General features: G+C 42.4%; 1 protein-coding gene across 9 annotated transcripts in view; it reads right to left on the bottom strand.

The window, feature by feature from the left end:
* Positions 1-20086, bottom strand: part of MID2 (midline 2) — a 103496-nt gene extending 83410 nt beyond the window's left edge. For 2 of the 9 annotated variants that reach the window (XM_082610470.1, XM_082610472.1), the window contains exons 1-2: positions 19454-19937; positions 7094-7809 (exon numbers count right to left, since the gene is read on the bottom strand). In XM_082610470.1, coding sequence (XP_082466596.1) covers positions 7094-7753 — 660 coding nt within the window. In that variant the 5' untranslated portion in view covers positions 7754-7809; positions 19454-19937. Of the gene's footprint in view, positions 1-7093; positions 7810-8084; positions 8246-13676; positions 13697-19304; positions 19325-19389; positions 19938-20025 lie in introns of those variants that run through there. The other 7 variants (XM_082610471.1, XM_082610473.1, XM_082610468.1 and 4 more) reach the window with 6 other exon arrangements.
* Positions 20087-27412: the final 7326 nt, after the last annotated feature.

Below are 27412 nucleotides of genomic sequence, written 5' to 3'. Positions count from 1 at the left end.
TCATATTCATACTGGTTCAGAAACAGTCAAATGTCCATTGGTAGATAAGTTGAGAGGGTATCTGTTTTGGCAGACGGGAGTGGGTGAGTAGACAAACGACTGGGAGAAGGGTGGTGGCTGAGTGAGAATGGGTGGGTAGATGATAGAGTGACTGAGTAGGAAGAAGGACAAGTGACCAACTATGATAAGATTCTAGAATATCATATTTTCCAACCTTTTGACTCTCGTTGTGGTTTTCCTTTGAATATTCTCCAAGTCTCATATCTCCCTTCTCTTTGGCAATCTTTAGCTCTCTCTGTCTCAGCCTCTCTGTGTGTGTATTTTACTTTCTCATAACGAAAAGCTTACTCTAATACCAGGTAATATTTTATAACAACAAGACCCCTGATAGGTAAATGTAACTACATTTAAGAATTATTTGTAGGACTTCCCTGGCGGTCCAGGGGTTAAGAATCCACCTGCCAATTCAGGGGACATGGGTTCAATCCCTGGTTGGGGAACTAAGATCCCACATGTCGCGGGGCAACTAAGCCCGAGCCACAACTACTGAGCCTGTGTGCTCTAGAGCCTGCACGCCACAACTAGAGAAGCCCACACGCCACAATGAAGAGCCCACACACTGCAAGGAAGAGCCGGCACACAGCAATGAAAGATCCTGCATGCCGCAGTGAGATCCCACGTGTCACAACTAAGATCCAATGCAGCCAAAGAAAGAAAGAAAGAAAGAAAGAAAGATTTTTTAAAAAGAAACAGACATTTCCAATATCTTAAAAAAAGAATTATTTGTAGTAATGAATTTGTGGAAATGTAATGAGATAAAGAAAATGTACTTGTTTATTCCTTTCAGGAAATTCCTCTATTCCCCCTGGTTTTCATCAGCTATATTTTTGGCAGGCTGTGGGCATGGAAATGTGAAGCCATCACTCTCAAAGAGAATTACAATAATCACATCTGATTTATACAGATGTCACCATGGGGCTAGGCAGTTGGAAAATCCAGCAATCAAAATGGATAGGCACCTAAAATTAAGGACATGTCGTACTTTTGTTAACACTGTGGTTTTTAACATTATCAGTAGTTCACAGGATATTTTTCTCCCCAGACTTCTAAGGTATTCATAATGGTAAGACAGCTTTATATCTTATGAGTATGGAAACAAGCTATAGATGCTGGTATACTTACTGCAAATCCATTACAAAGATTTAATTCACTTGGATTTCTTGAGCATATACTATGTGTGCTAGACACTAAGGAAGACATTGGAGAAATAAAAGACATTGTGCCTGGCCCCCAAAGAATTTATGGTATAGCTGGGGTATGTTGGAGCGGCCTTGTGGGATTTTAATTGAGCACTAAAGAATAGGTAGGATTCCTAAGCAGGCCAAGAGAACAGTATGAGTGAAAGTTAAGAGTCAGGAAAGAGAGTAGTATGTTTAGCAGACAGGTTAGACTGGACAGGTGAAGGTAACATGTTTGAGAGTGGCAGGAAGAAAAGACAGCTGGGCAAGCATGAGAACCAAGTTGTACAAAACTTGGAATATTGAGTTGAGATCTGTCACCAATAGAGAGTCACCCAAATTTGACCTCTTTATAAAGCCACATTTATTAATACAATAATATCAGTCTTTTCTAAGGGGAGGAAGTCATGTGACAATGAAAACTCTAAAATGTGAAGCAGGAGAAGCGCAACACAGATCATGAACTAAGATATATATTGGGAGTAGTAAATGAAAAGAGAAGTAATAGAGAAAATAGTTACTCTGATAGGCCTTACAACTGTAATAACTGTCATAAACACAATTACTCTTTCAAATTGAAGAACCACTGGTAGCCTTCTGAAGGATATTTAGGTAGACTGGACAATTAACTAAGGATAATAAACTATACTAAGTATCCCAAACCCTCTAGTCCATTTTGAGTACGTGTTAAGATGACAGGCTGGCTTCTGGTTATTCTGACCTTTCATCTATAATGTAATGATCTGTTTATTCTTTATTGAACAAATAAATATTAGAGACCACTAATCCTAATGAGGGATTAGTAAAAAAAAAAAAAAAGTGTAGTTATAAACGCCAACAATGAATCTCCAGAACAAAAAAGTACAAACAAACACTGTATCAGTCACTGGCCAGAAAGTCAAACCCCTTTCCCTATGCCTGTAGGACTACCATGCTCCTCTCAGGGCCAGGGGATTATGCTCAAGGCCACCTCCCCCATAGCTTCTGACAGCTGGCTTTCTCCTTTCTCCTTGGGGAAGAATCAAGCAGATTAAGGGGATAATCCTAAATCCTTCTCTAAATTAAAATTAACTCAAAGAAGTGAGGATATGTGACACTAAAAGTCAGACTTCCTCTCTGCTTAATGTGGAGAACTAATATCCTTTTATACTTGGCACCAAACCAAAGTGACTCCTACCCCACTCCATCCCCCTCTCACACAAGCAGCACCTCCCTCTCCCTGCTCAAAGCCCAAGATGTTCCAGACAACATAACAAACCACACGATTGGGAATGATTCATATGTTTCCACTCTCTGTCCAAAAATGAGCAAAGAAGTTTCCACTTAATTTATAATCTGAATTTTCTGCACATTTCCTAAAAACTTAAAGGGGAACGATTCAAAACTTGGCCTCTCTTTCTCCAAAAATTACTGATTAGTTACAGAGTAAAGGATCTTTTGGTAAAATATTTTTGTGTTCCGTCTATCCCTGGAGACAAGGACTATAGCTGCACGATGCCAAATATCTAATCAATCATCCAATGTTTTCATGTTTTCGGATGTTTTCAAAAAGCTGGTGCTCTGTAGATACAGGCTTATTCTATCCAGTCTTTTGTTATCTCAACAGTACATATGGATACAGATTTTTCTGTTTGGAATATTTCTCAAGGCCAATGCCTTATTATAGTTCCAACACCTGCAAATATTTGGCAAGAGATTGTTCTACCTCTCCATGTCCCCCACTCTTCCTGCACCCCGCCCCCACGTCTTGCCATTAAAAAGCTGTAAGTTTATACTATGACTTTTCCTTGACGCTGTTAACCATTTATCTGTGACCCATGAAATGTGCAGTTGCTGGAGCATAAAAGTAAATTTCAAATCACATTTCATAGGGAAAATTTAGGTCCAAAACAAAGTGGCAGCAGGCTGTGATAGAAAGCGTACTTAATTCAACTCAGTTCTAGAAGCTGAGTTCCAGTTCCAGTTCTCGGACTTTGACCAAACTGCTTAACCTCTCAAAGCCGCCATATATACCACTTTAAAGCATAGGGCTTCAACTAGACCAAGTCCAAGGCCTACCATCTTAGGAGTCTAAGAATTGCAGCCACTAGATGACATGATACTATACATAGAGAATCCTAAAGACTCTACCAGAAAACTACTAGAGCTAATCAATGAATTTGGTAAAGTAGCAGGATACAAAATTAATGCACAGAAATCTCTTGCATTCCTATACACTAATGATGAAAAATCTGAAAGAGAAATTAAAGAAACACTCCCATTTACCACTGTAACAAAAAGAATAAAATACATAGGAATAAACCTACCTAAGGAGACAAAAGACCTGTAGGCAGAAAACTATAAGACACTGATGAAAGAAATTAAAGATGATACAAACAGGTGGAGACATATACCATGTTCTTGGATTGGAAGAATCAACATTGTGAAAATGACTATACTACCCAAAGCAATCTACAGATTCAATGCAATCCCTATCAAACTACCAATGGCATTTTTCACAGAACTAGAACAAAAAATTTCACAGTTTGTATGGAAACACAAAAGACCCCGAATAGCAAAAGCAATCTTGAGAAGAAAAACGGAGCTGCAGGAATCAGGCTCCCTGACTTCAGACTATACTACAAAGCTACAGTAATCAAGACAGTATGGTACTGGCACAAAAACAGAAATATAGATCAATGGAACAGGATAGAAAGCCCAGAGATAAACCCACGCACATATGGTTACCTTATCTTTGATAAAGGAGGCAAGAATATACAGTGGAGAAAAGACAGGCTCCTCAATAAGTGGTGCTGGGAAAACTAGACAGCTACATGTAAAAGAATGAAATTAGAACACTCCCTAACACCATACACACAAAAAAAACTCCAAATGGATATAAGACCTAAATGTAAGGCCAGACACTATAGAACTCTTAGAGGAAAACATAGGAAGAACACTCTTTGACATAAATCACAGCAAGATCTTTTTTGATCCACCTCCTAGAGGAATGGAAATAAAAACAAAAATAAACAAATGGGACCTAATGAATCTTAAAAACTTCTGCACAGCAAAGGAAACCATAAACAAGATGAAAAGACAACCCTCAGAATGGGAGAAAATATTTGCAAATGAAGCAACTGACAAAGGATTAATCTCCCAAATATATAAGCAGCTCATGCAGCTCAATAACAAAAAAACAAACCACCCAATCCAAAAATGGGCAGAGACCTAAATAGACATTTGTCCAAAGAAGATATACAGATTGCCAACAAACACATGAAAGTATGCTCAACATCACTAATCATTAGAGAAATGCAAATCAAAGCTACAATGAGATATCACCTCACACCAGTCAGAATGGCCATCATCAAAAAATCTACAACCAATAAATGTTGGAGAGGTTGTGGAGAAAAGGGGACCCTCCTGCACTGTTGGTGGGAATGTAAATTGATACAGCCACTATGGAGAACAGTATGGAGGTTCCTTAAAAAACTAAAAATAGAACTACAATATGACCCAGCAATCCCACTACTGGGCATATACCCTGAGAAAACCATAATTCAAAAAGAGTCATGTACCACAATGTTCATTGCAGCTCTATTTACAATAGCCAGGACATGGAAGCAACCTATGTGTCCATCGACAGGTGAATGGATAAAGAAGATGTGGCACGTATATACAGTGGAATATTACTCAGCCATAAAAAGAAACGAAACTGAGTTATTTGTAGTGAGGTGGATGGACCTAGAGTCTGTCATACAGAGTGAAGTAAGTCAGAAAGAGAAAAACAAATACCATATGCTAACACATATATATGGAATCTAAAAAAAATATATGGTTATCAAGAACCTAGGGACATGACAGGAATCAAGACGCAGACGTAGAGAATGGACTTGAGGACACGGGGAGGGGGACGGGTAAGCTGGGATGAAGTGAGAGAGCAGCATGGACATATATACACTACCAAATGTAAAATAGATACCTAGTGGGAAGCAGCTGCATAGCACAGGGAGACCAGCTCGGTGCTTTGTGACCACCTAGAGGGGTGGGATGGGGAGGATGGGTGGGAGATGAAAGAGGGAGGAGATATGGGGATATATGTATATGTATAGCTGATTCACTTTGCTATAAAGCAGAAACTAACAGACCATTGTACAGCAATTATACTCCAATAAAGATGTTAAAGAAAGAAAGAAAGAAAGAAACATTAAAAATGAGGAAAAAAAAAAGAATTGAAGCCACTGAGATTGTTGCTCTCTGCAGTCTTGATATGAATGAGAATATCACCCTTAGTGAAATCAACAAACATTAAACTTTGTACAAATTTATAAATATTAAATGTAAATAAAAAATCAAAAACAGCACAAACCATTGTCAGTGTGACTCTCAATATTACTTTCAATAAATTACAGAAGGGAAAAATGTATCCTATTCTGAGTATTACTACCCTCACCAACATCATAATTTTTACATACGTTACAATGACTTTTCTGTAGCATGGCAAGAGGAAATATCCACTCCTTTACTGCCTTCCTTCCATCCATCTGGGTTTTCCTTCCAGCTTGGCTTATATATCTAGGCCTGACTTTGGAGTGGTAATTTTATTATTCAGTTAAACATTTTATTTTTCTGGAATTTCTGTTAAGTAGCTTCTTAAGAGAAATCAAGCCACATAGCAGACAGGCAATGGGAATAAAACAATTTTGCTGGATCTGACATTTGTTAACATCAACGTGAGGTAGTAGTGCTTTAAAGAAACAGGCACTTAAGGCTTCCCTGGTGGCGCAGTGGTGGAGAGTCCGCCTGCCGATGCAGGGGACACAGGTTCGTGCTCCGGTCCGGGAAGATCCCACATGCCGCGGAGCGGCTGCACCCGTGAGCCATGGCCGCTGAGCCTGCGCGTCTGGAGCCTGTGCTCCGCAACGGGAGAGGCCACAACAGTGAGATGCCCGCGTACCGCAAAAAACAAAAAACAAAAAAAAAACAGAAAAAAACAATAAACAAACAAAAACAGGCACTTAGACTTGCATATAAACACTATGCTGCCACAACAACTTCAGAAAACTGGCCACTGAACAGGCACTTCCCTGTCAGAGACTGCAAACAAGCACTTCAAAACGAACACTGGCACAAAATATGATACTGGATTAAATATTTATTGCCTTCAGTTAAAATTTTTAGTTCAGGTATTTGATTATGCCTCCTAACTTCGTGGTACACTGAAGTCCCTTTTTTGTCTGTTTGTTTTGTTTTGCTCTGTTTTTTAAGGCAGGTTTAGAATTAGCCCCCTCTTAAGGGCTTGGTGGCAATCTGTAGTGGCCAGTACCAAAGCTTTGTTTATTTAGTGTACTGAGTGTGCAAACACATACACTACTGTCCTCCACAAAAACCTCTCACCTACATAGATACACTCAGACACCTCCACCCACACATACCAGAGACACACCCAACCTTCCCATAGCTATACGCATATATATGCAAATCAGCACATATGCTAATTGTAATACACCTACATGGGTACTCACATACTTAAAAGAAGAGGTAGAAAGATCATGGCAAAGATATATAGGGTACAATATATCAGTGTCAGAGGAGAGAGGGTGCTGTTTCCCTGGACGTACTATTAGTATGAGCCATAGGCTAATTCCCCCAGAACTGGCCAGAGGTGAACGAACGCAAGCAGGTTTGTGCAACAGATGAAACAGGTTCTAGTGAGAGCCTGCAGGCGAGGAGGCTATTTGTCACGAGAAGAATTGGGAGTTAATTCACTTGTCATATAGAAAAAGTGACCTGTTTTATTAGGGAACTTGCTAACTGCATAACTGTGTATAAAGAGACAAAGTCGTGTAAGGGGTATCTCCCAGATCCCTTACCTTGAGCTTCTCAAACCGATCATTCAGGGACGCGACCTGATGGTCTCGGTGACGCCCCACCAGTTTGCATAAGGCACAGATCAATTGGTCATCAGATACACAATACATGTTCACTTTCTCATTCTCATGGTCCAGGCAGGTGATCCCTCGAAGATGTGTGTCTGGCACTGGTTCCACCAGGCGGTGGCTGGTGAAAGGTTTCTTATTGGGGTGTGTGGCCCGCAGGCAACGGTCACAGTAGGAGACCTCGCAGGTGATGCATGTTTTCACTGCATCCCTTGGCGGGTCCTGCTCACAAAACTGGCAAGCAATTCGCTCACTAGACATGGCGTTGCTGGGCCTGTAAGTCCTCTCCCGGCGGCTCTCACTTGGGGAATTGGGTCCACTGACGGAAGCCTTCTGGAAGCGGTCAATAATGTTCTGCAGAGTCACATTCCTCTTGAGGCCGTCCAGGCCCCGGTGGTTCAGTGAGATAACATACCTGCACGTAGGACACTGGAAAGCAGTAATGGGTTCAACGGATTCACCAGAGCTACAGCTCGAGACCAAGATGCGATGGGCACAGCTGAAGCAGAGGCTGTGAGCACAAGGGAGCAGAAGGGGGTCTTCAAACAACTCTAGGCAGATTGGACAGGTCAATTCAGACTCCAGTGTTTCCATCTTTAGTGAAAATAATCCTGCTGAGGCATTAAGAACCGCAGAGGCTGGGCTTTCACCTGCAAGGAACATGAAGCAAGAGTCATTAAGCATTTCCAAAGGAAACGTGGGTGTAGCATAATTACACACTAACCAATGGAGGTTTTACAGGCTGGATTCCCCAGGGATGCTGGAGCAATAGGAAAGTGAGTTGGGAATTAATCAAAAAGCCATTCTCTCCCTTTAAACCTTGTTTTTGTCAAATGCCTGGGTTTATTTTCCTGCACTAATAAACAGAAACTAGAGGCCATCTCTGAATCCCGGTTTACTGACTCACATTCCTGTTCCAACTCACCACACTGGTGCGGATCAGTCTCTCTCACACCCTCTCCACTGACATCTCTTGTCCTGGACTATGATGCACCTGAAGCCCTGCCAAATTCTCAGTCTCCATTCTCCAATATTGTTCTCTATTTTACTTCCAGTTAAAATACAGAGGCTGCTCCTATTTCACATCTAGTGGAAGGAAAACAAGGCCATATTTGAAACTAACTCTCTAGTTCTTGAAATGATCCCATTCTCAGAGCCTGCATAAAAAGAGAAGAGAGAGCTTTAGAAAAATGTAGTTCTCAGCACAGGATAATAAGTTCTTCAGATGTGTGAACTTGAATTACTTCCTGTTACCACACATGGAAATTTCTGTTCCATCCTATTTCTAGTAAACTGAGTTACTAGAGACAAATAGGAAAAATATTAAAATATAAAAAGTATAAAATATATTTTGTTGGTTTAAAGTGTTAATCTTATATATAGGAAAGAGAAAGGCATCTTTTGCTTTTGAATAGCTTTTGTTCATCATCTCACTATCACCGGAGACTCTCATCAGGGCTTGAAAGTTTGATTCTGCCACTGGTATTTGTTCAGGTTCTGTCATCTGTCAGAGATATCTGCACAGCCCTCTCACAGGAAACTTAAATACTGAGTACAATTATACATTGTGCATAAGTACAATAGATGTATCCCTAAAAGCTGTTTCTAAATCAAACCTTTTAAGTGCACTGAACTAACTAGCTATTTAATGGAAATCTATAGGAAATTGGACTGTAAAAGGGAAGAATCTTTTTGTAAAACGGTCACTCTCAGTTGGTTTGATAAGTTTAGATGTTTGTATAACCACTTTTTTTAAAAGTGAGGTGTGTGGTGTTCTTCTTTTACAATTTACAAGAGCTTGGAAATTGTTGGCTAGTATTTTGTAGCTTATAACACCTATCAGCATTCACCTATAGAGATGAAAATGTAAAACAATTAAAATGTACATATATCATAGAATCTTAGAATTGGAAGAGACTTTAGAGATGATAGATTCTAACTTCCACTCAAGGCAGGAATATTGCCTTTGGTAGTTCCATTGGTCAAATTCAACATGTCCATAAATGAACTTGCTATTCTTCCCTACCCCCCAAAACAAAACACCTGCTCCTCTTCCTATTTTCCCTATCTGTTGAATATCATCATCCAAGCCTAGAAACCTAGGAGTTCTCTCACTGAACATGTTTATCACTTCAACCACTTGGTGGCTTCCAGAACATTCTGTTTTATTTCATTTACACATCTGTGTCTCCAGCTAACCCTCCTTGCTCCTTGAGGGCATCAACTATTTCATATTTTTATTCATAGTACAGTGCCTCACACTAACAGAGTATTTAAAAATTGTTAAATGAAGGATCCCTTCAAGTATAGGAAGTTAAAGACGGGACCTAGCATTTATTGAGCACCTCCTGTATTCTGAGTGCCATGATAAGAACTTTACACATAATATTTCATTAAATTCTATCAGGAAGGCTATACGGAAGGTACTAATACTATACGCATATTATGGTTGGGAAACTGGGGCTCAGTGTTATTAAGTAAATGAACCAGGAACATACACACCCAGAGCACTGGGGCAGTCTAATGCCAAGGCCTGTGCTCTTTCCCACACACCTTTATTTCAATCATCTCACCTCCTTCACTTGACAAATATCTTGACTATTTACAAGAGGGCTTCTAGACACCATGGTTCCACTTCTATTTGTGTCTCTCTGTGCCCCGCTGACTTTCTCTGAATCTGCCTCTCACTCCTAGTCCCTTTCAGAATATTTTTTCTTTCTTCTAGGCCCATCTCCACCTTACTCTGCATTTCTATTACTGTCTCTTCCAGAACTGCAGGTCTGCATTCCTCAGTGTCTGTGTTGGAAGCTACCAGGGAGAATCGAGTAAGGCCTCCTGCCAAAATTATAGTGGGTCAAGATGCATTGCTGATAGACCTGCCTCTGTGTTGTAACCTTTACAGAAACAATTAGAGTACCACAACTCTTCTAAATCTTAGGATCATGCCATATTAATTCTTCTGTACAGAGGAAAAGCTCTGCGAATTTTCCTGCAGTCCTAAAAGTTGTTCCTGACTAAGTGAGACACTTGAACCTCACTATGAAACTAAGCTTAGGAAAGCATGCTATGGGTCAGGATTGCCTTGGATAAGGTCAAAATAGGATTTTTAACCAGGGATTCCTGAAACTTCTAGAAATGTTTAAAGGATACTGTATGTATATCATATATACACTTTCACAGGGAGAGGGTTGTCCATAGCATTCAAAATGTTCTCAAAAGAGTCCTTGACAGAAAAAAAAAGCCAAACATCAGTGCTTTAAAATAACTACCTTAACTGATTTCAGCTGTATAGAGAATAATATAAGATGGTTACAGTCTGTTCCTAATGGTAAATAACTTTTTCTATTATACTGTTTCTATTCTGCTTTATTTTACAATTTCGGGGAACTGAGTATTTTTGCAACTTCTCCAAACATCTGTTCATCTCATCTCTCATTCATGAGGCCACCTTGTTCTGGTCACTCCTAATATTTCAGCATCCTTTCAACCTATCTCCCATTTTCCCTACCTCCCTGATTACCTAAGCACATTTCCCCTTTAAATTTATTGTGCTTTTGCCATGTGCCAGGCACAACAACCCTCTAAAAGGCAGGTACTATTTTACAACAACAAAAAAGGTAACGTGTCCAGGGTCACACTTGTTTGCAAGTAGCAAAGTTAAGATTCAAAACCAGATAAAACTGAGAGTCCAAAAATAAACTCATATATTCATGGTCAACTGACTTTTGATAAGGGTTCCAAAACCATTCAACAGGGAAATAACAATCTTTTCAACAAGTGGTTCTGGGATAACCGGATGCCCACATGCAAAAGGATGAAGTTACAGCCCTACCTCACACTATACATAAACATTTACTCGAAATGGATCCACAGTCTAAATGTAAGCACAGAAACTATAAAACTCTTAGAAGGAAACATAAGTGTAAATCTTCACGAACTTAGGTTAAGCAAGGGTTTCTTAGATGACACCAAATGCACAAGTAACTGAAGAAAAAAATAAACTGGACTTCATCAAAATTTAAAACTTCTGTACTATAAATGACACCATCAAAAAAGTGAAAAGACACCTCACAGAATAGGAAAAATATTTGCAGATTATACATGTGATACAGGTCAAGTACTTAGAAATACACAGAACTCTTACAGCTCAACAATAAAAAGGCAAAAAAAAAAATTAATGGCAAAGGATCTGAATAGACATTTCTCCAAAGAAGATATGCAAATGATCGGTAAGCATATGAAAATGTACTCAACATCATTAGCCATTAGGGAAATACAAATCAAAACCACATTGAGATACCACTTTACACTCACTAGGATACCTATAATATTACTTCACACACACTAGGATGGCCATAATTTAAAAACATAGCAAATGTCAGCCAGGATATAGAGAAATTGGGACCCTCATACATTGCTGGTGGGAATGTAAAATGATGCAGCTTCTTTGGGAAATAGTTTGGCAGTTCCTCAAAATGTTAAATGTAGAGTTACCATATGATCCAGAAGAACTGAAGATATGCATACTCAAAAACTTGTACACAAATGTTCACAGCAGCATTATTCACAATAACCAAATGGTGGAAACAATCCAAATGTCCCTCAACTTATGAACAGATAAACAAATGTGGTATGTCCATACAACAGAATATAATTTAGCAAGAAAAAGGAATGAGGTACTGATACATGCTACAACATGGATAATCTTTGAAAACATTATGCTAAGTGAAAGAAGCTAGTCACAAAAGGCCACAGATTATATGATTCCCTTTATAGGAAATGCCCAGAATAGGCAAACCCATAAGAACAGAAAGTAGATTAGTGTTTGTCAAGGGCCTGGGTCGGGGGGCATGGGGGTAGAGGGAATGGAGAGTGGCTGCTAATGGTATGGGTTTTCTCTTGGCGATGATGAAAATGTCTAGGATTTAGCAGTGATGATTGCACAGCTTTGTGAATATACTAAAAACCACTGAATTGTATACTTTAAAATGGTGAATATTATGGTATATGGATTTTACCTTAATTTTTAAAACAGATTCAAACCCACAATCCAGAGTGTGACCAAACAGCTAACCACTATTCCATACTGTCAACTGTGTAATTATGTACTACTTCTAAACTCTACTGAATTGCTTACTCCTTTCAATTGCTCTTCTAGGTTAGTGATTCCCTGTCTAGGTTTTGCAATACCTGGGATATCTCTAATGATCAATGGGTGTCAGAAAATTGTCAGCTCCCAATTTTTTATTCACTTAAAAATGATAAGACTCCTAAAAAATATTTGACTCCTAGATCACAAAATACCTTTAGGAAGTACAGGAGGAAGTGGTATGACAAAAAATAAAACAATGGCAGTGCTGCAACTTCAAAAAGTTTGTGAATCATTAATCTATGCAGAATTAGAGAATATACCAAGGATAAAGACAGGATATAAACCTGATAGAGTATCACTGAATGACAGGTAATCATGAAGCTTTTGCCAGAAAACACAATGGTTTGTCATAAAAATGCACTGATGAAACGCCTAGGCGGGCAGACCAAATGCCACGTTAAGAAGCAAATGCCCACATCCACATCCACTGATTTGTTCCCTTCCATATCATTTAGTTACTGCTGTGTAGTCAAATAAGGATGCTTATGTATTTGCCCTTGTTCTAGTATAAAATTGTTTCTGTATGGCTTATCGTCACCCTGCACCCCCCTTCAGGCTGAGACTCCTGGAAAAAGTTGATGAGAATAAACTTTAAGAAGGTATCATAAGGCTGTGTGAGTAGATAGAAATACAAAGGAGGAGTTTTCAATGCAGACGATTAGAATAAAAATAATACATTCTGCACTTACAAAATGAAAGATTGATTTCAGCGTTGCCCTTCAAACCCAACATTCGGTTAACTCTGATCAGAGAGCGAAGTCATGATCTGCACTTGGCAGAATGCTATTATTTCAAGTGTTATTTGAACATAATTAAATGCCCACTTATTTCAACAGCTTATATTCCATCTAGTGTTCATCTTCCAGATCCACGGAGCATGGGTCTGGGCTCTCATTACCTCCCTGAGGAGCCACAGTCTCCCTTTCTTCACAGAAAAACCATGAGTGTAAAACCCAACCTGACCCCTGGGCTGTACAGTGAGGATTGAGCTGGCTTGTAGGACTTACATTCTTCAGGATATTAACAGTAATGTCCCATGAGCTCTTCCTAAAAACACCGGAAACTGTCTCTCTGCCTTGGAGGATGAGTAAATGAGTCCTGGCTTAGTCTGATGTTCCCTTAACTGTAAAATATCATTCAAGTTGGACAAGAATCACCAGACAATCTCTTTAACATGTGTTCCAGCTCTGACATCCTATTATTACAGAGCTCTTGTTATCTGTTACCACATAGGAAAGACACCTTGGATTACTGAAAACCAGCTCCTCAAGACACAAGTCTTATCTATTAGTGTGACTAGAAAGGCTGACAAGCGATGGGCATCATCATGAAAGGAACTGGAAATGAACAAAATGCATTACTTACCCTTGGCTAAGCCAAGGTGCCCCAGGACAGTGGCTGGTTTTGCCTGTTGAACTTCAAAGAAGATATAATGGGTGTTCCAGGGGACAACTAAAGGCGAGGAGAGTCCCATGGGAGTACAAACTAATGACAACACCTTTTGGAAGAAAAGGAAGACAACCAAATCCTAGAATACTATTAGTAGGAAAAGACCCCTTTAATTTCAGAAATGATCATTTGGGAACATAAAAGGCAACCAATGCATAGAATTCTCACCCTAAAAAGATAGGCTGAAAATAGAAACCCAGAAAAAAGAGGCTAGGTGGTCAGTAAGCATAATTAATAATAACAGTCACCTTACATTTGTGTACCAATTTTACACTTTTCAAATGGTTCCAAAGCCACTATCTCATTTGATCCTCACAATAGAGCCTGGTTGTAGTCCTAGCTCTAAACTGAATTAGCTGAGTGATCCCAGGTAAGACATTTAAACTGTTTGGGCCAGAGCCTCCTCATCTGCCAAATGAAAAATACCTGCCCTACCCATCTCACAGGCTCTTGTGAGGATCAGATGAGAATAAAATAAAATTATTAACTTGCTTTAAAAATACAGATATTCTCAACACACATTCACAGATGACAGATACAGAGCAAGTTATTAAGGAAATAGCACATGTTTGGAAATTCACCCCAAATGCATGGTTGACATAATGGAGGACAATTACACTCCCCCACAAGTTTTCTGGAGGGCCATGGGTCTGCTTGTGGTATTTATTATGCTCATATGTCTCCCCTGTTAGACTGGAGTCCCCCCCAAAGGGAAGAACGGTCTCTCTTCTTTTTTCTTAAGCTTTTATCATGCACAGGGTGAGCTCAGGACTGGAGGTTGATTACCAACTGACAGCACCAGAGCCAGTTCCTGTCAATAGGTTATTAAAGCCTACTTAATATTTTATAGTACGCGGATTTAATGATTTTTTTTAATGACTTGAGACCTATACTTTTTTTAAAGATGGCTTTGATGTGGACCATTTTTAAAGTCTTTATTGAATTTGTTGCAATGTTGCTTCTGTTCCAAGTCTTGGCCTTTTGGCCCCAAGGCATGTGGGATCCCAGCTCCCCCACCAGGGATCCAACCCATACCTCCTGCATTGGAAGGCGAAGTCTCAACCAGGGAAGTTCCTTAATGATCTTTTTTTTTTATAATAATTAGCTCCTAAATCCAGCCATTGGCTATTTTATACAATATAGTCATCATAAACATTAAAAGGAATATCACAATAGCAGAACTAAAAGTCCTAGATCTGCTACAAACACAATAGATTAATCTAAGTAACCAAGAAACAGATTTGCCAAGGTAACACATGATAAGCGTCACAAATCGTTAAGTATAATTCATAACACCTTTATCTTAATGACAATTACACTAGCTGTTTCCAGATTGGAGAACAAACTTAATTTACCTACTGCTACCAGCACAGCCTTCCATCTATTCTAGGACTGCTTTTCCCAATCTCTGTTACCCAGTAAAATATTTGTAAATTTTTTAATGTTCAGTGCAGTGCCCCCCCTGTATGGGCAGTCATCTCTACTTCTACAGAATAAAATTGGCAATATATGTATGTAGGGCATGCTGTTGAGTGTTAGGCTGAGAGGACCCCAAGTTCAGGTCAGAGACAAGGGACAGAGAACAGAAGCCTATTTGAAATCAAGCTTCTACTCCCCTGGGAACCACATGGATCTTAGCAACACTGAACAAAGGGCTATAGACAAAGCGATGGAGGATTCTGGACCGTAAACCATTTTTCTATCTTTGGGCTGTATACATTCAGACATGTCACTGTCCTGCATTAGCACTGTCTACCATGCCCATACATTATACCCTTAACTGGGCAAATTGTAAATACCGGGATTTTCTGTTTCAGGAGGATGTTAGGTTATATAATGAATTTGTTATCAGATCTTCTGGTCTCTGTAAGAGGAAGATCCAGAGACTGGGGATGCTGTTCATCAACTAGAGGAGTCTGACCTGCAGGAAAGAGTCTGAGACAAAGCCCAAGGTCAGGCAGTCAGAGCTCTGCAAGGAGAAAAGAACCCAAGTAGGACAAGTCTTCCTAAGGATACTTTGCTAACTCACTTAGGCAGAACCAACACCCTTATTATGTATTCAGTTGAACCCAACACAGAGAAGGGAGTAGTGGATGTTGGCACATTACTCACAATCCCTCCACCACCCATACTTTAACCATCTAGTAGTCTTAGCAGCTTACAGGATTTCTAAGGGCAATGCAGGAGCTGGGAGATTGTCAAAAAGAATACGTCTGTCTGTGATCATGGAGAAGGGGAAGATGGAAAAAGAGAAACTGTAGAAAGAGCCACAAACCTTCAGTGCCCACAGAAGACTCTTAGCAGAGTTTTAATTCATGAAAATGGAGACAGAAACATATATTGACCCTTGGAAGAGAGGGGAAATAAAAAGAGGGCTAGCAGCCCGTACAGAGGGGATCATTGGAGTTGGAACTTCTTGTCTCAATACCACTCATCTGGTCTTCTCACATGTTAGCATGGTTGAGAAACACTTTTCTAGTCTATTTTTCACACTGCTCAGTGATAAACACAATGTTTGTTGAGAGACCTGAAATACAGACAATAGCACAACACCACCTTGGTACCCAAATTTCATTCATCAAAAAGTGAACAACTGTGAACTCTCCTGAACTGTCGTATATCCAGTATCAACATGTTACATGTCATATCTTGGTGATGCAATGCTCTAAGTCAAGGCACTCAGCCTAAGTAAGGAGGTGCTTCACAAACACAGTACCACATGTTCCCCTTTTGCAGAGAAGAGAAGACCAAAAACTTAATGCTAACTGGAAATGAAACACCCCCCGGCCTCCACTAGCAGCAGAGGCCCATGGCCTAACAGCTAGGGACCTACCAAGACCCATAGAGACTGAATGACACACACACACACACAAGGCCAAGCAAGTACCTCTGAGAACAGCCATTTGAGACACATTCTGTGCCTCAGCCCTGTCTTCACCTCCTTTTTAGGGCTGTCTGTCCCTGTTGGGAAAGAGAGAAACTGAGTACTAAGGGACAGAGTCAAGGGAGGACATTCTCTCCTCTTCACCAAGTAGCAAAGACATACTCCTTCTGCAGTTTCCTTCTCAACTGTCATGGTGTCAGCAGATTTCATGGGAGGAGGGATGAGGGAGTGGACAGGCTCACTATCCACAGCAATTTTTGGACGCTATTATGAGACTCCACTGGCACTGCTTTAGGATATACAAGTTTGAGCAAGTTGCCCTGCACTTAGAGGAGGGATTAACTAAACCAATTTCACCTAAATCAATTTGCACTGTTCAGATGATATGTTCATGAAGCAAGCAAGTCATTCTGATTTGCAGCAGTACTTCCCCGGGGGGTGGCCTTGCAAGGTACAACATGCTAGATGAGGAGTCTAGTAGTCATGAAAGTAAATGGGAGGGAAACAATCACTCCTTCATGTCCCTATAGGCTCTACCCCTGCCCTGCACAGCCCCTCCCTGGCCTAATCCCGGAGCTGCAAGTAAGGAGGTAGGCCTTAAACAAGCAGGAGGCCAAGATACAAGGCCAAGGCTGCGGCCTTAGACCAGTCAACAGAGGATTCTGCACACTGTAGGTGCTTTTAATAAATATTGTTGACTCACCACTGCTAGATGCTAATCATGCTCAGATAGCCATGACTAAAATCATTTATGCCACTTTTCAGTAGAAATTAACTACCTTCCCCCATATGGACTAAAAATTAGTGAGGTTATGTTTTCAAATGAGTCTGACTCAGATTGTTAGGTTGGAGTACATTAGATATGATTCAAGCCTTAGTATAAAATAATCACCAATTACTCTGTATGCCTACTTTTATGTATGTTTTCATTCAGTTGCATGTGCACGAGAGGAAAAGAAACAGACTTAGGACCAAAGTAGAGTGATATATTTGGCTCCCAAGGGGATTAATAATGGCAAGTGAGGGTTCCCAGTAAACTAGGGTTGCTACTTACACCCAATCTATTACCCCAATAAAAGTTAAATGAAGAACTTTCTTCGGAAAGTATAGTGCTGAGAGTTTATAGAGCCCTTTCATCTTCAAAGGGCCAAACCAAGACTCACAATAGCCAGTACACAGTATGATGCCTTTCATACAAGTGAAAGGTCATAGGAATGTCCTAAGGCCACAAAGCCAATGCAACATCAGATTTGGGATGAACTCTCTGATCTTCTTGGCTCCTAGACTTGTATTTCAAGCATAAATCAAGTTGTGAGGAACAATCAGGAGAAATCTAATTTACATTATATATCTGCATTAAGTTAATTGATTGGGCAGGAATATAGAAAAATAGCAAAGACTCTTTCCCCCCCATGGGCAGTGACCAGTGGAGAGAAGTGAAAAGGGGCGTGTGAGAGTTAGGGGTAACCAGCCCGGGTAGAGTACGGAGGGAGTCTCCCTATTCAGCATTTCCCTTCTTTTGGAACATTGCCAGAGAACTGATTAGAATACTGGGAGGGAACAGAATGGGGTTAAAGGCAGCCCTCTTGGCCCAATTTGAGAATCAGAAGAATCAACTCACACACAGTAGTACTTGTCTATTTACATAGCCTCTAATATATTCCTTTATAAGGGCTCCTCTTCACAAACAACCATCACCATCCACCCTCCCCACACTCAGAAACCCTCAAAAAGGCAAACTGGTTCACAAGCCAGAGGCTGCATGGCTGGGAGGCTGGGAGTGCACAGATTGACGGGGAGGAGTCCAGGGGATGGGTGGTTGGTGGGAGATTCGGGTGGGCAGGTAGATGTGTGATGACCACGTAGGAAGAAGGCGAGTGAGCGTGAAGGTGGGTAGGGGAGTGTGGAAGAGAGAAAGTGAAGAACCTAACGACCCCAGGATCCCCATTTCCTGCTCCGAGAAGAAACACCTCCAAGAAATGCGCTGCATACGAAATGCTAAGTAACCTAATCCTTATCACCGAAAATGTTTCTGTAAATCTACTCCACCGTTATTTACTTAATTCTTACGAGCCAGGAATGGAAAAACCCCACTTGTCCCGGGTTCAGTCGCAGCCTGTCCTGGGGACCTATAAGTTTTCCCTCTCCCCCACTGAGCTGCTTTCACAGCTAGGCCAGAAATAAGGAACCACTCAGACGGAGACTCGAGGATCGCTCCCCCGGCAGCAAAGGGATTAAGTTTCGCCGGGCCTTCCTGCGGGCAGGCTGTCCGCAGCAACCGGCTGCCGCAGCAGCCACCGCCGGGCGGCCGAGGGGCGCCGCCCGGGCCGAGGAGGCTGCCGGCCGCGGGAGCGTGGGAAGGCGGCTGTGCCCTTTCCCAGACTAGCACCCAGGCTCCAGGAGAGCCGCTCGAGGGGCCGCACCCGGCCCCACCGGGCTGCGCGGGAGGCCTCGGACCCGCCCCTGCCCTGCATCGCGGAGTGCAAACTCCGTCCCAGGAGGGCAGCGACGGGTGCCCGGGCCCCAGCGGCGCAACGGGAAGCCAGGGCCGGGCCGGGGCGCCCTCCGTCGCCGCCGCCACCTCGAGCCTCGCAGGCCCCGTCATCACGCCCCGCCGATCCCCGGAGCAGCCTTCTGCCCGCGCCGGGCCCCGGCCGCACCTGAGACGCGGCCCGAGCTGGGGCCGAGCCCTGCGCCGGCGGTGGCGCTCGGCCCCCGGGGCCGCGGCGAGGGGGCGCGTTTTACCCAGAGCATTCCCAGCTGCCGGCCATGTCCTCGGCGCGCCCGAGGGCGCCGGGTGCTCGCCTGCCTTCTGCGTGAACTGGCTCGGGCTCCGGCGCGAGCTCCCCGGCCGCCGCCGCCGCCGCCGCCGCCGCCGCTGCCGCCGTTGCCGTCGCCGCTCTAGGCCGCCGCCCGCCTTCGCCGCCGCTGCCGCGCAGCAGCCGGGATCCGCCCGCCCGCGCGCCCCACCGGGGACAGCACGGCGGCCGCCAAGCTACCGCGGCTGGGTCTCCCGAGCCAAACTTAGAGTTTTCGCTCCTCAGTCCAGGGGCAGCACCATGACACCGCGGCAGCACCACACTGTCATTTCCGCCGCCGCAGAAGGAGGGGGAAAAAAGGCAATCCTGACGAAAAGGGGGATGGGGTGGGGGCGAACCGGGCTGGGACTGCCGCCCTGAGGGAGCTCTGGGAAGGGCCCGGCAGCACGGGTGCTCGGCCACCTTCGCCGGCTCACCTTCCGCCGCCCCCGCCGCTCCCAGCTCCCCCTGCCCCTCCTCTGGAGGCGCGTTTACATGTTTTCTCCCCCGGCAGGAGTGACCGGAGAAACCTGAGCGAGCAAAGGCAGCGGGTGGGTGGGGTTCGGGCTACTACTGTACCTACCAGCTGATTCCAGCAGCCTTTTCTCCAGCGCCCTGTCATCTTGAAGGAAGACACACGGAGAGGGGCCCGAACGGGTGTGTGTGAGAGTGTGTGTGTGTGTGTGTAAGAGAGAGAGAGCGAGAGCAGAATGTGTGTGAAATGCAGAAGGAAAGCTCTGGCCAAACTCTTCTCCCAGCCGCCAAGCCCCTGGTCCCACAAACCCCCAGGTTAGAACAACGAAAAGGCGGTTGCAACCGGCAGTGGAAAAGAGTGCCTAGGTCCACCGCACAGGTCCTCGGACGAAGCTGCTCTATACAAAGTTAACTACAGAGTAAAACAAAAATAGTGGAGGAGACAGAAAAGGGCAGACAATTGAAGGAAACCCAACCCCTCTTTCTTTTTACAAAGGGAGAATGGCTGTGTTTTATTGGCCTTGGGCAGAAGTTGTGGGGATGGATTAAAGCCACCAAAATTTAAAAACAAAACCAAAAAAAAATGGGAGAGAGAATACGGCTTCATTTACACATTCAAATCCTTGATGGACAAAACAAGAGGGTCGTTAATAAAAGGACAATGGGACAGATGCCAGCCATACAGGTATTCAATGTCCCTAATAAGCTAATTGGTCCATCTGGAACCCAGAAGCCCTCATTGGTCTGGAGTCAGCCCTTGGGCTGACCTGTCATTGGCTCAGAGACCACTGCCCCACTCACGAGGAGGGTGGGAGAGGGAAGGAGGAGGCCCCAGAGGAGATTCTGGAATGGGAGAAAAAGGGGAGATGAAGGGAAAGAAGTGAGAAAATGGGAGGAAACAACCTCCTCTCACATAGGCCTCCCATTACCTTCCGTGGGAATGATTCCAGAAAAATTAAGGTAATTCTGGGTGTATCCCATCAGAGAACCAATAGTAATTAGCCAACACCCCTGTAAAACAATGTGCTAGGACTTCCCTGGTGGTGCACTGGTTAAGAATCTGCCTGCCAATGCAGGAGACACAGGGTTCGAGCCCTAGTTCGGGAAGATCTCACATGCCACGGAGCAACTAAGTCTGTGCGCCACAACTACTGAGACTGCGCTCTAGAGCCCACGAGCCCATGCTCAGCAACAAGAGAAGCCACGGCAATGAGAAGCCTGCGCACCACAACGAAGACCCAAGGCAGCCAAGAATAAATAAATAAATTTATTTAAAAGCAAAACAAAACAACGTGCTAGAGAGTACTGAGGTGGAAAGGAAGGCAAAAATCACAACCAAGCTATCCTGATGAAAGTCTGGCCCTAAGAGAAGTAAAAGTTAGAGTCACACCAAAAGCACAGGCAAAAATAGACAAGTGGGACTACATCGAACTTAAAAAATTCTGTGCAACAGGAGAATCAACAGTGAAAAGGCAAGAATGGAGAGAAAATATTTGCAAACCATGTATCTGATAAGGGATTAATATGTAAAGAACCCCTTCAACCCAATAACAAAATAAATAACACGATTAAAAAATGGGCAAAGGGGCTTCCCTGGTGGCGCAGTGGTTGAGAATCCGCCTGCCGATGCAGGGGACACGGGTTCGTGCCCCAGTCCAGGAAGATCCCACATGCTGCGGAGCGGCTAGGTCCGTGAGCCATGGCCACTGAGCCTGCGCATCCGGAGCCTGTGCTCCACAACGGGAGAGGCCACAACAGTGAGAGGCCCGCGTACCGCAAAAAAAGAAACAAAATGGGCAAAGGACTTGAATAGACATTTCTCCAAAGAAGATATACAAATGGCTAAGAAGCATAGGAAAAGATGCTCAACATCACTATTCATCAGGGAAATGCAAACTAAAACCACAATAAGATATCATCTCACACCTGTTAGTCTGACCAGTATTAAAAACAAAAAAACAAAATAATAAGTGCTGGTGAGGATGTGGAGAAACTGGAACACTGTACACAGTTGGTGGAAATGTAAAATGATGCAACTGCTATGGAAAACAGTAAGGAGTTTCCTCAAAAAATTAAAAATAGAACTACCATATGATTCAGCAATCCCACTTCTGGAAATATATATGAAAGAATTGAAAGCAGACTCTCAAAGAGATATTTGCACCCCCATGTTCATTGCAGTATTATTCACAATAGCAAGAATTGAAAGCAACCTAAATATCCGTGGAGTGATGAATGGATAAAGAAAATGTGGCATATACATTCAGCGTATATGCACTGAATATGGCATATACATTCTGCCTTAGAAAAGAGGGAAATCCTATCATATGCTATGACATGGATGAACCTTGAGGATAAATATGCTAAGTGAAATAAGCCAGTCACAGAAGGACAAATATTGTATGATGCCACTTATAGGAGGTACCAAAAGTAGTCAAACTCATAGAAACAGAAAGCAGAATGGTGCACGCTAGGGGCTGGGGGAAGGGGAGGGAAGGAGTTGTTTTGTGGATGTAGAGTTTCAGTCATGCAGGACTGGGGTGAGGGGCTCTGGGGAATCTGTTGCACGACAATGCGTATGTAGGTGACAATATTGTATTGTACACTTAGAAATTGTTGGGAGGGTGAATTTTATGTTATATGCTTTTTGCCACAATAAAAAAATTAATTAAAAAAAATTGAGTCAGAAATAAAATGATCCTAGCATAACAGAAGTGTATGTATAAGAATTATATATATATGCATTATATATATTTATATATCGCACATATTAAGTGAAAAGAGCAAGCTGTATGTGGTTTGCTACTACCATGTAAAAAAAGGGGGAAGGTATATGTCTGTCCATGTGTGCTTGTATGCGCACAGACTCTTCAGTAAAGATACCTAAGAAACTGATTACCTGGTTCCCTGGGAGTCAAGCGTAGGAGAAGAAGTATTTAACATTGTTAACATTGCCCTTTTGTATTGTTTGAATTTTTTTATAATGTTTGTGTATTACCTTTTCAAAAACAATTTTGCAAGAAAGAGGAGCATAGAGACAGAAAATAGAATAGAGGTTACCAGGGATTGAGGGGAGGGGAGAATGGGGGCATACTGTTTAATGGTTACAGAGTTTCTATTTCGGATGATGGAAAAAGTTCTGGAACTGAATAGTGGTGATGGTTAAACAACATTGTGAATGTACTTAATACCACTGAATTGTACACTCAAAATTGGTTAAAATGGTAAATTTTACATTATGTACATTTTACCACAATAAAACAAATTTAAAAAAGAACAAGGAGGTATACAGAACAGGTAGAACTTATTGTATTTGTGTAAGAAAATAGATGTATGTATATGCCAGTAAATGCATAGAAAGTAACCTGGAAGCACAGTGTAAAATAGTGTGAGCCTAGAATTGTGGTGGATGTTGAGGGGATCGTTCAGGGTTTTTTTTCAAGGTGGATTGTTTTTCCTGCTTCTTTTTGTTTTTTGTTTTTAAATTTTTCTTTATTTTTTTTTGCTTTATAACAAATTTAATCAGTTATACATATACATATGTTCCCATATCCCCTCCCTACAAGGTGGTTTTTTAAAAAAATATTTATTTATTTATTTGGCTGTGCTGGGTCTTAGTTGCTGCACGTGGGATCTTTAGTTGCGGCATGCGAACTCTTAGTTGCCGCATATGGGATCTAGTTCCCTGACCAGGGATTGAACCCGGGCACCCTGCATTGGGAGCACGGAGTCTTAGCCACGGGACCACCAGGGAAGTCCCCAGGTTTGATTCTATATATGTTATAACTGTTTGAATATTCTTCAATGAGAATTTCTTTTGTAGTTAATTTTTTTTTAAAGATATGTGTCCAAAAATCCCAAAGTTGAGTCAGAAGTCAATTGACCCCTGAGAATTCTTTAACCTCACTTGATATGATCCCTACAGAGAGCTGGAGAATTTTCTAAAATGTGAAGAAATTACCACTTTCATCACAGACACACCGGAAGCAAGCTAGCTGGCTCTTGGCAGAACTGTCACTTAAAGGAGTCTTGCTTTTAATGGCTTTTATTGTCCTTTAGAAACCACCCTTTCCTTTACTTTTTAGCAGTCTCCCCTCCGCCTGAGCTTCCAGTGCTTTCAAGCTATTCCCTGGCTTACCAGAGCTCTATACAGAGTGCCGCAAACCCATCTTCCCTCCCCGAGCAGCAGCCCATATTCTGGACCTTTCCTTTTCCTTCCTCAAAACTTAACGCTGCTTCTGGGTTCCTTTCACAAAGGACCTTACTGATTAAGGATTTCAATCAACTAATTTGAACTAAATGTTAATAACTTCATTTGTCTCTGTAGATAATGTTTTAATTTTAACAGAGGGCTTCAATGTATTAACTCAAAGCAATGAGAACAGCGTGGGTGGATGGGGATGGGGGTAGGGAGATTTTGCTAATCACATCACATAAGCAGCTGCTTTGAAAATATCCCCATTTTCAGTGGTTTTATGCAAATTATCGCTGTAAATGTATTAAAGTAAATGTTTTGTATCTGGCAGGAGATGCAAAATCGGCTGGGAGTATTGGATGAAATTATTTGTTTATAATTATTTAATGGTTACCTTTGTATATAACGTGTTGATCCTATTAGCAAAGTAAATCAGGCCCATGGCAAAAAAAAAAAAGACAATTGACAGATTCAGCTTGAGGTGTTTAATTGAATTAATCTGAGGCAGACTCAGGACACCAGAGTCCTAGAGTATGAAAGGGACAGCTCATGGGCTCTTTTTTTCTAACTACAAATAGGGAGGTGGGGTAGGCAGGGGAACGCTCCAGATACTTTTTACAGAGAGAAGCACAGAACCTAGTCTGTTTCAGAAGGAAAAAAATCACAGAAGGGAGACTTTGTTGCACAAGAGCATTGTTGCTTCTGCAGAAGGGAACCTTCATGCTGCTCTCAAAAGAAGCAGCTAGTTGTCTGAAATCCAGAGGTTTACTGAAGGCTTTTCTAACCAGGGGGCTCTTAACATTATGGTGAAAAGAAAAGTACTTTGGCACGGGCTCATCAATAAGACATTGTTCTAAAACCAGTTGTGAGCAGGCCATGTTCAAAATAAATACATTCCCAGTATGGAGAAATGGCATGCTCCTGGTATTTCTTATTCACCTTTGATCTATATTTTGGTATTGCTTTAATTAATTTTGTAATTTATCTGAATTATTGTGTTTGTTACAATGAGCACATCTGTTTGAAATCTATAGTACATTAGTAAATATTTCCCTAGAGCTTTTTTTTTAAGTTTTCTTTTTTTTAAAATTTATTTTATTTATTTATTTTTGTCTGCATTGGGTCTTTGTTGCTGCATGCGGGCTTTCTCTACTTGCGGTGAGCGGGGGCTCCTCTTCATTGCAGTGCACAGGCTTCTCAGCGCGGTGGCTTCTCTTGTTGTGGAGCATGGGCTCTAGGCACACGGGCTTCAGTAGGTGTGGCACGTGGGCTCAGTAGTTGTGGCTCGCGGGCTTCCTAGAGCTTTAATCTTCAGGCCCAAGCCTGAACCTTCTGGCTCACCGTGATTTCCTAACCAGTGCACCGGGTCACTTAGGGTCTAGTTTCTGTGACTTCAAGTCCTCCAGGTTTTTCTCCCATCTCACTGCCTGTTCCTAGGGATCTGTTGCTTCCTCCTCCTGCTCTTCAACCTCTGAAGGTTGGTGTGAGCCAAGCCTTGGTCCTTGGCTGTCTTCTCCACCTACAGCTACACTTCCTAGGTGACCTCTTCTAGTCCCGTGATTTAAGTACAATCTCCACTTTAGCTCTTCAGCTCAGACCTCTCCCCTGAGTCCAGACTTGCATCTCCACCTGACTATTTCACATCTCCACCTGGATGCGTCACAGGCAGCACTAACTTAATGTGACCAAAAGAGACCTCTCGGTTTCTACTCCTCCCCGTCTCAGTAAATGGCACCACTCAATTGCTTAAACCAGATACTGGGATGTCATCCTTGATGCTCTCCTCTCCACAACACCCAATGTTCAATCCATAAAGTTTTTTTTTGAAGATATTTTGCGTGTATTTGTTTAGATTTCACCTCCAGAAATTGATTGGTTTTAGGTGCTTCTTTTTTTTTTTAAGATGTTGGGGGTAGGAGTTTATTAATTAATTTATTTATTTTTGCTGTGTTGGGTCTTCGTTTCTGTGCGAGGGCTATCTCCAGTTGTGGCAAGTGGGGGCCACTCTTCATCGTGGTGCGCGGGCCTCTCACTATTGCGGCCTCTCTTGTTGAGTAGCACAGGCTCCAGACGCGCAGGCTCAGTAGTTGTGGCTCACGGGCCTAGTTGCTCCGCGGCATGTGGGATCCTCCCAGACCAGGGCTCGAACCCGTGTCCCCTGCATTAGCAGGCAGATTCTCAACCACTGCACCACCAGGGAAGCCCCAATCCATCAAGTTTTAATTTGGGTCTCCCCTCTTCTACTTTTTCCCTCTTGCAATCAGTACTGCAACCAAAGTGATCTTTTAAAAATGGAAATCTGACGATTTTACTTTCTCCTCTCGTGGCCATTAAAGTAAAATGTAAATTTCTTGACATGGTCTATAAGACTTGGTATTAGCTGGTCCCTGTCTACCTCTCCCACTCCATCCTGTTCCACTCTCACCCTTGCTCACTACAATCCAAACACACTAGCCTTCCGACAGACACCCCTTGAACCACAAGCTCTTGGCCATCCCCAAAACTTTGCAAGTTCTCTCCCTCTGCTGGAGTGCTCTTCCTTCCACTCTTCACATAGCTGTTCTAGTTCCTTCTTTCAGGTTATGCATCACGTACACGGAGAAGCCTTCCCTGACTACCCCATCTAAAGTTACCCCTTGACATTACTCTCTGATATAACACCCTTCAGGGCACTTATCACTAGCTAAAATGATCATATGTGTTTATTATATGTTCCCTGCCATGCACACGCGCATGCACGCATATATATTCCACGAGAACGAGAACCTTGTCTGTCTCCATCACTGGTGTATCTCCAACACCTAGAACAGGACCTAGCTCATAGTAGGTGCTAATATTTGCTGGATGGATGGCAAGAATCAGGAAAGAGTGCAGTCCAGAGATAACTTTAATCACACCGATACAGATTTACCCCAACTTTCAATCTGCAGTGAGAATATCACATGAAAAGGATCTTTTGGCAGAAATTTATAGCAGAGTCACACAGGGAGGCCAGATACATTTCTCAGTGCCTCAACTGCCTAAAAGCCAGCGATTTTCAAACTGACCCAAGAAACACTAGTGTCCCTCGGGGTACTAACTGGTGTTCTGAGAAAAATGAATTTGATCAAGTAAGTTTAGGAAATGTTGCACACTGAGTCTTTCTCTGAGACTCACAGCACACATTAGCATATTAAGGCTTTAAGAAGTCCTGCCAGAAATAAAACCTATTTTAGCTTTGCTTAGCATTTACCATATATATTTGACCGTGGAACTTTCATGTTCTACTCACTTATTAATATCTCACAGGATAGTAGCATCT

This window comes from Mesoplodon mirus (genome assembly GCF_964341445.2).
Source record: "Mesoplodon mirus genome assembly, chromosome: X".
Taxonomy (NCBI): domain Eukaryota; kingdom Metazoa; phylum Chordata; class Mammalia; order Artiodactyla; family Ziphiidae; genus Mesoplodon; species Mesoplodon mirus.
Note: the sequence above shows the minus strand (reverse complement) of the source record. Positions and strands in the feature narration are given on the sequence as shown.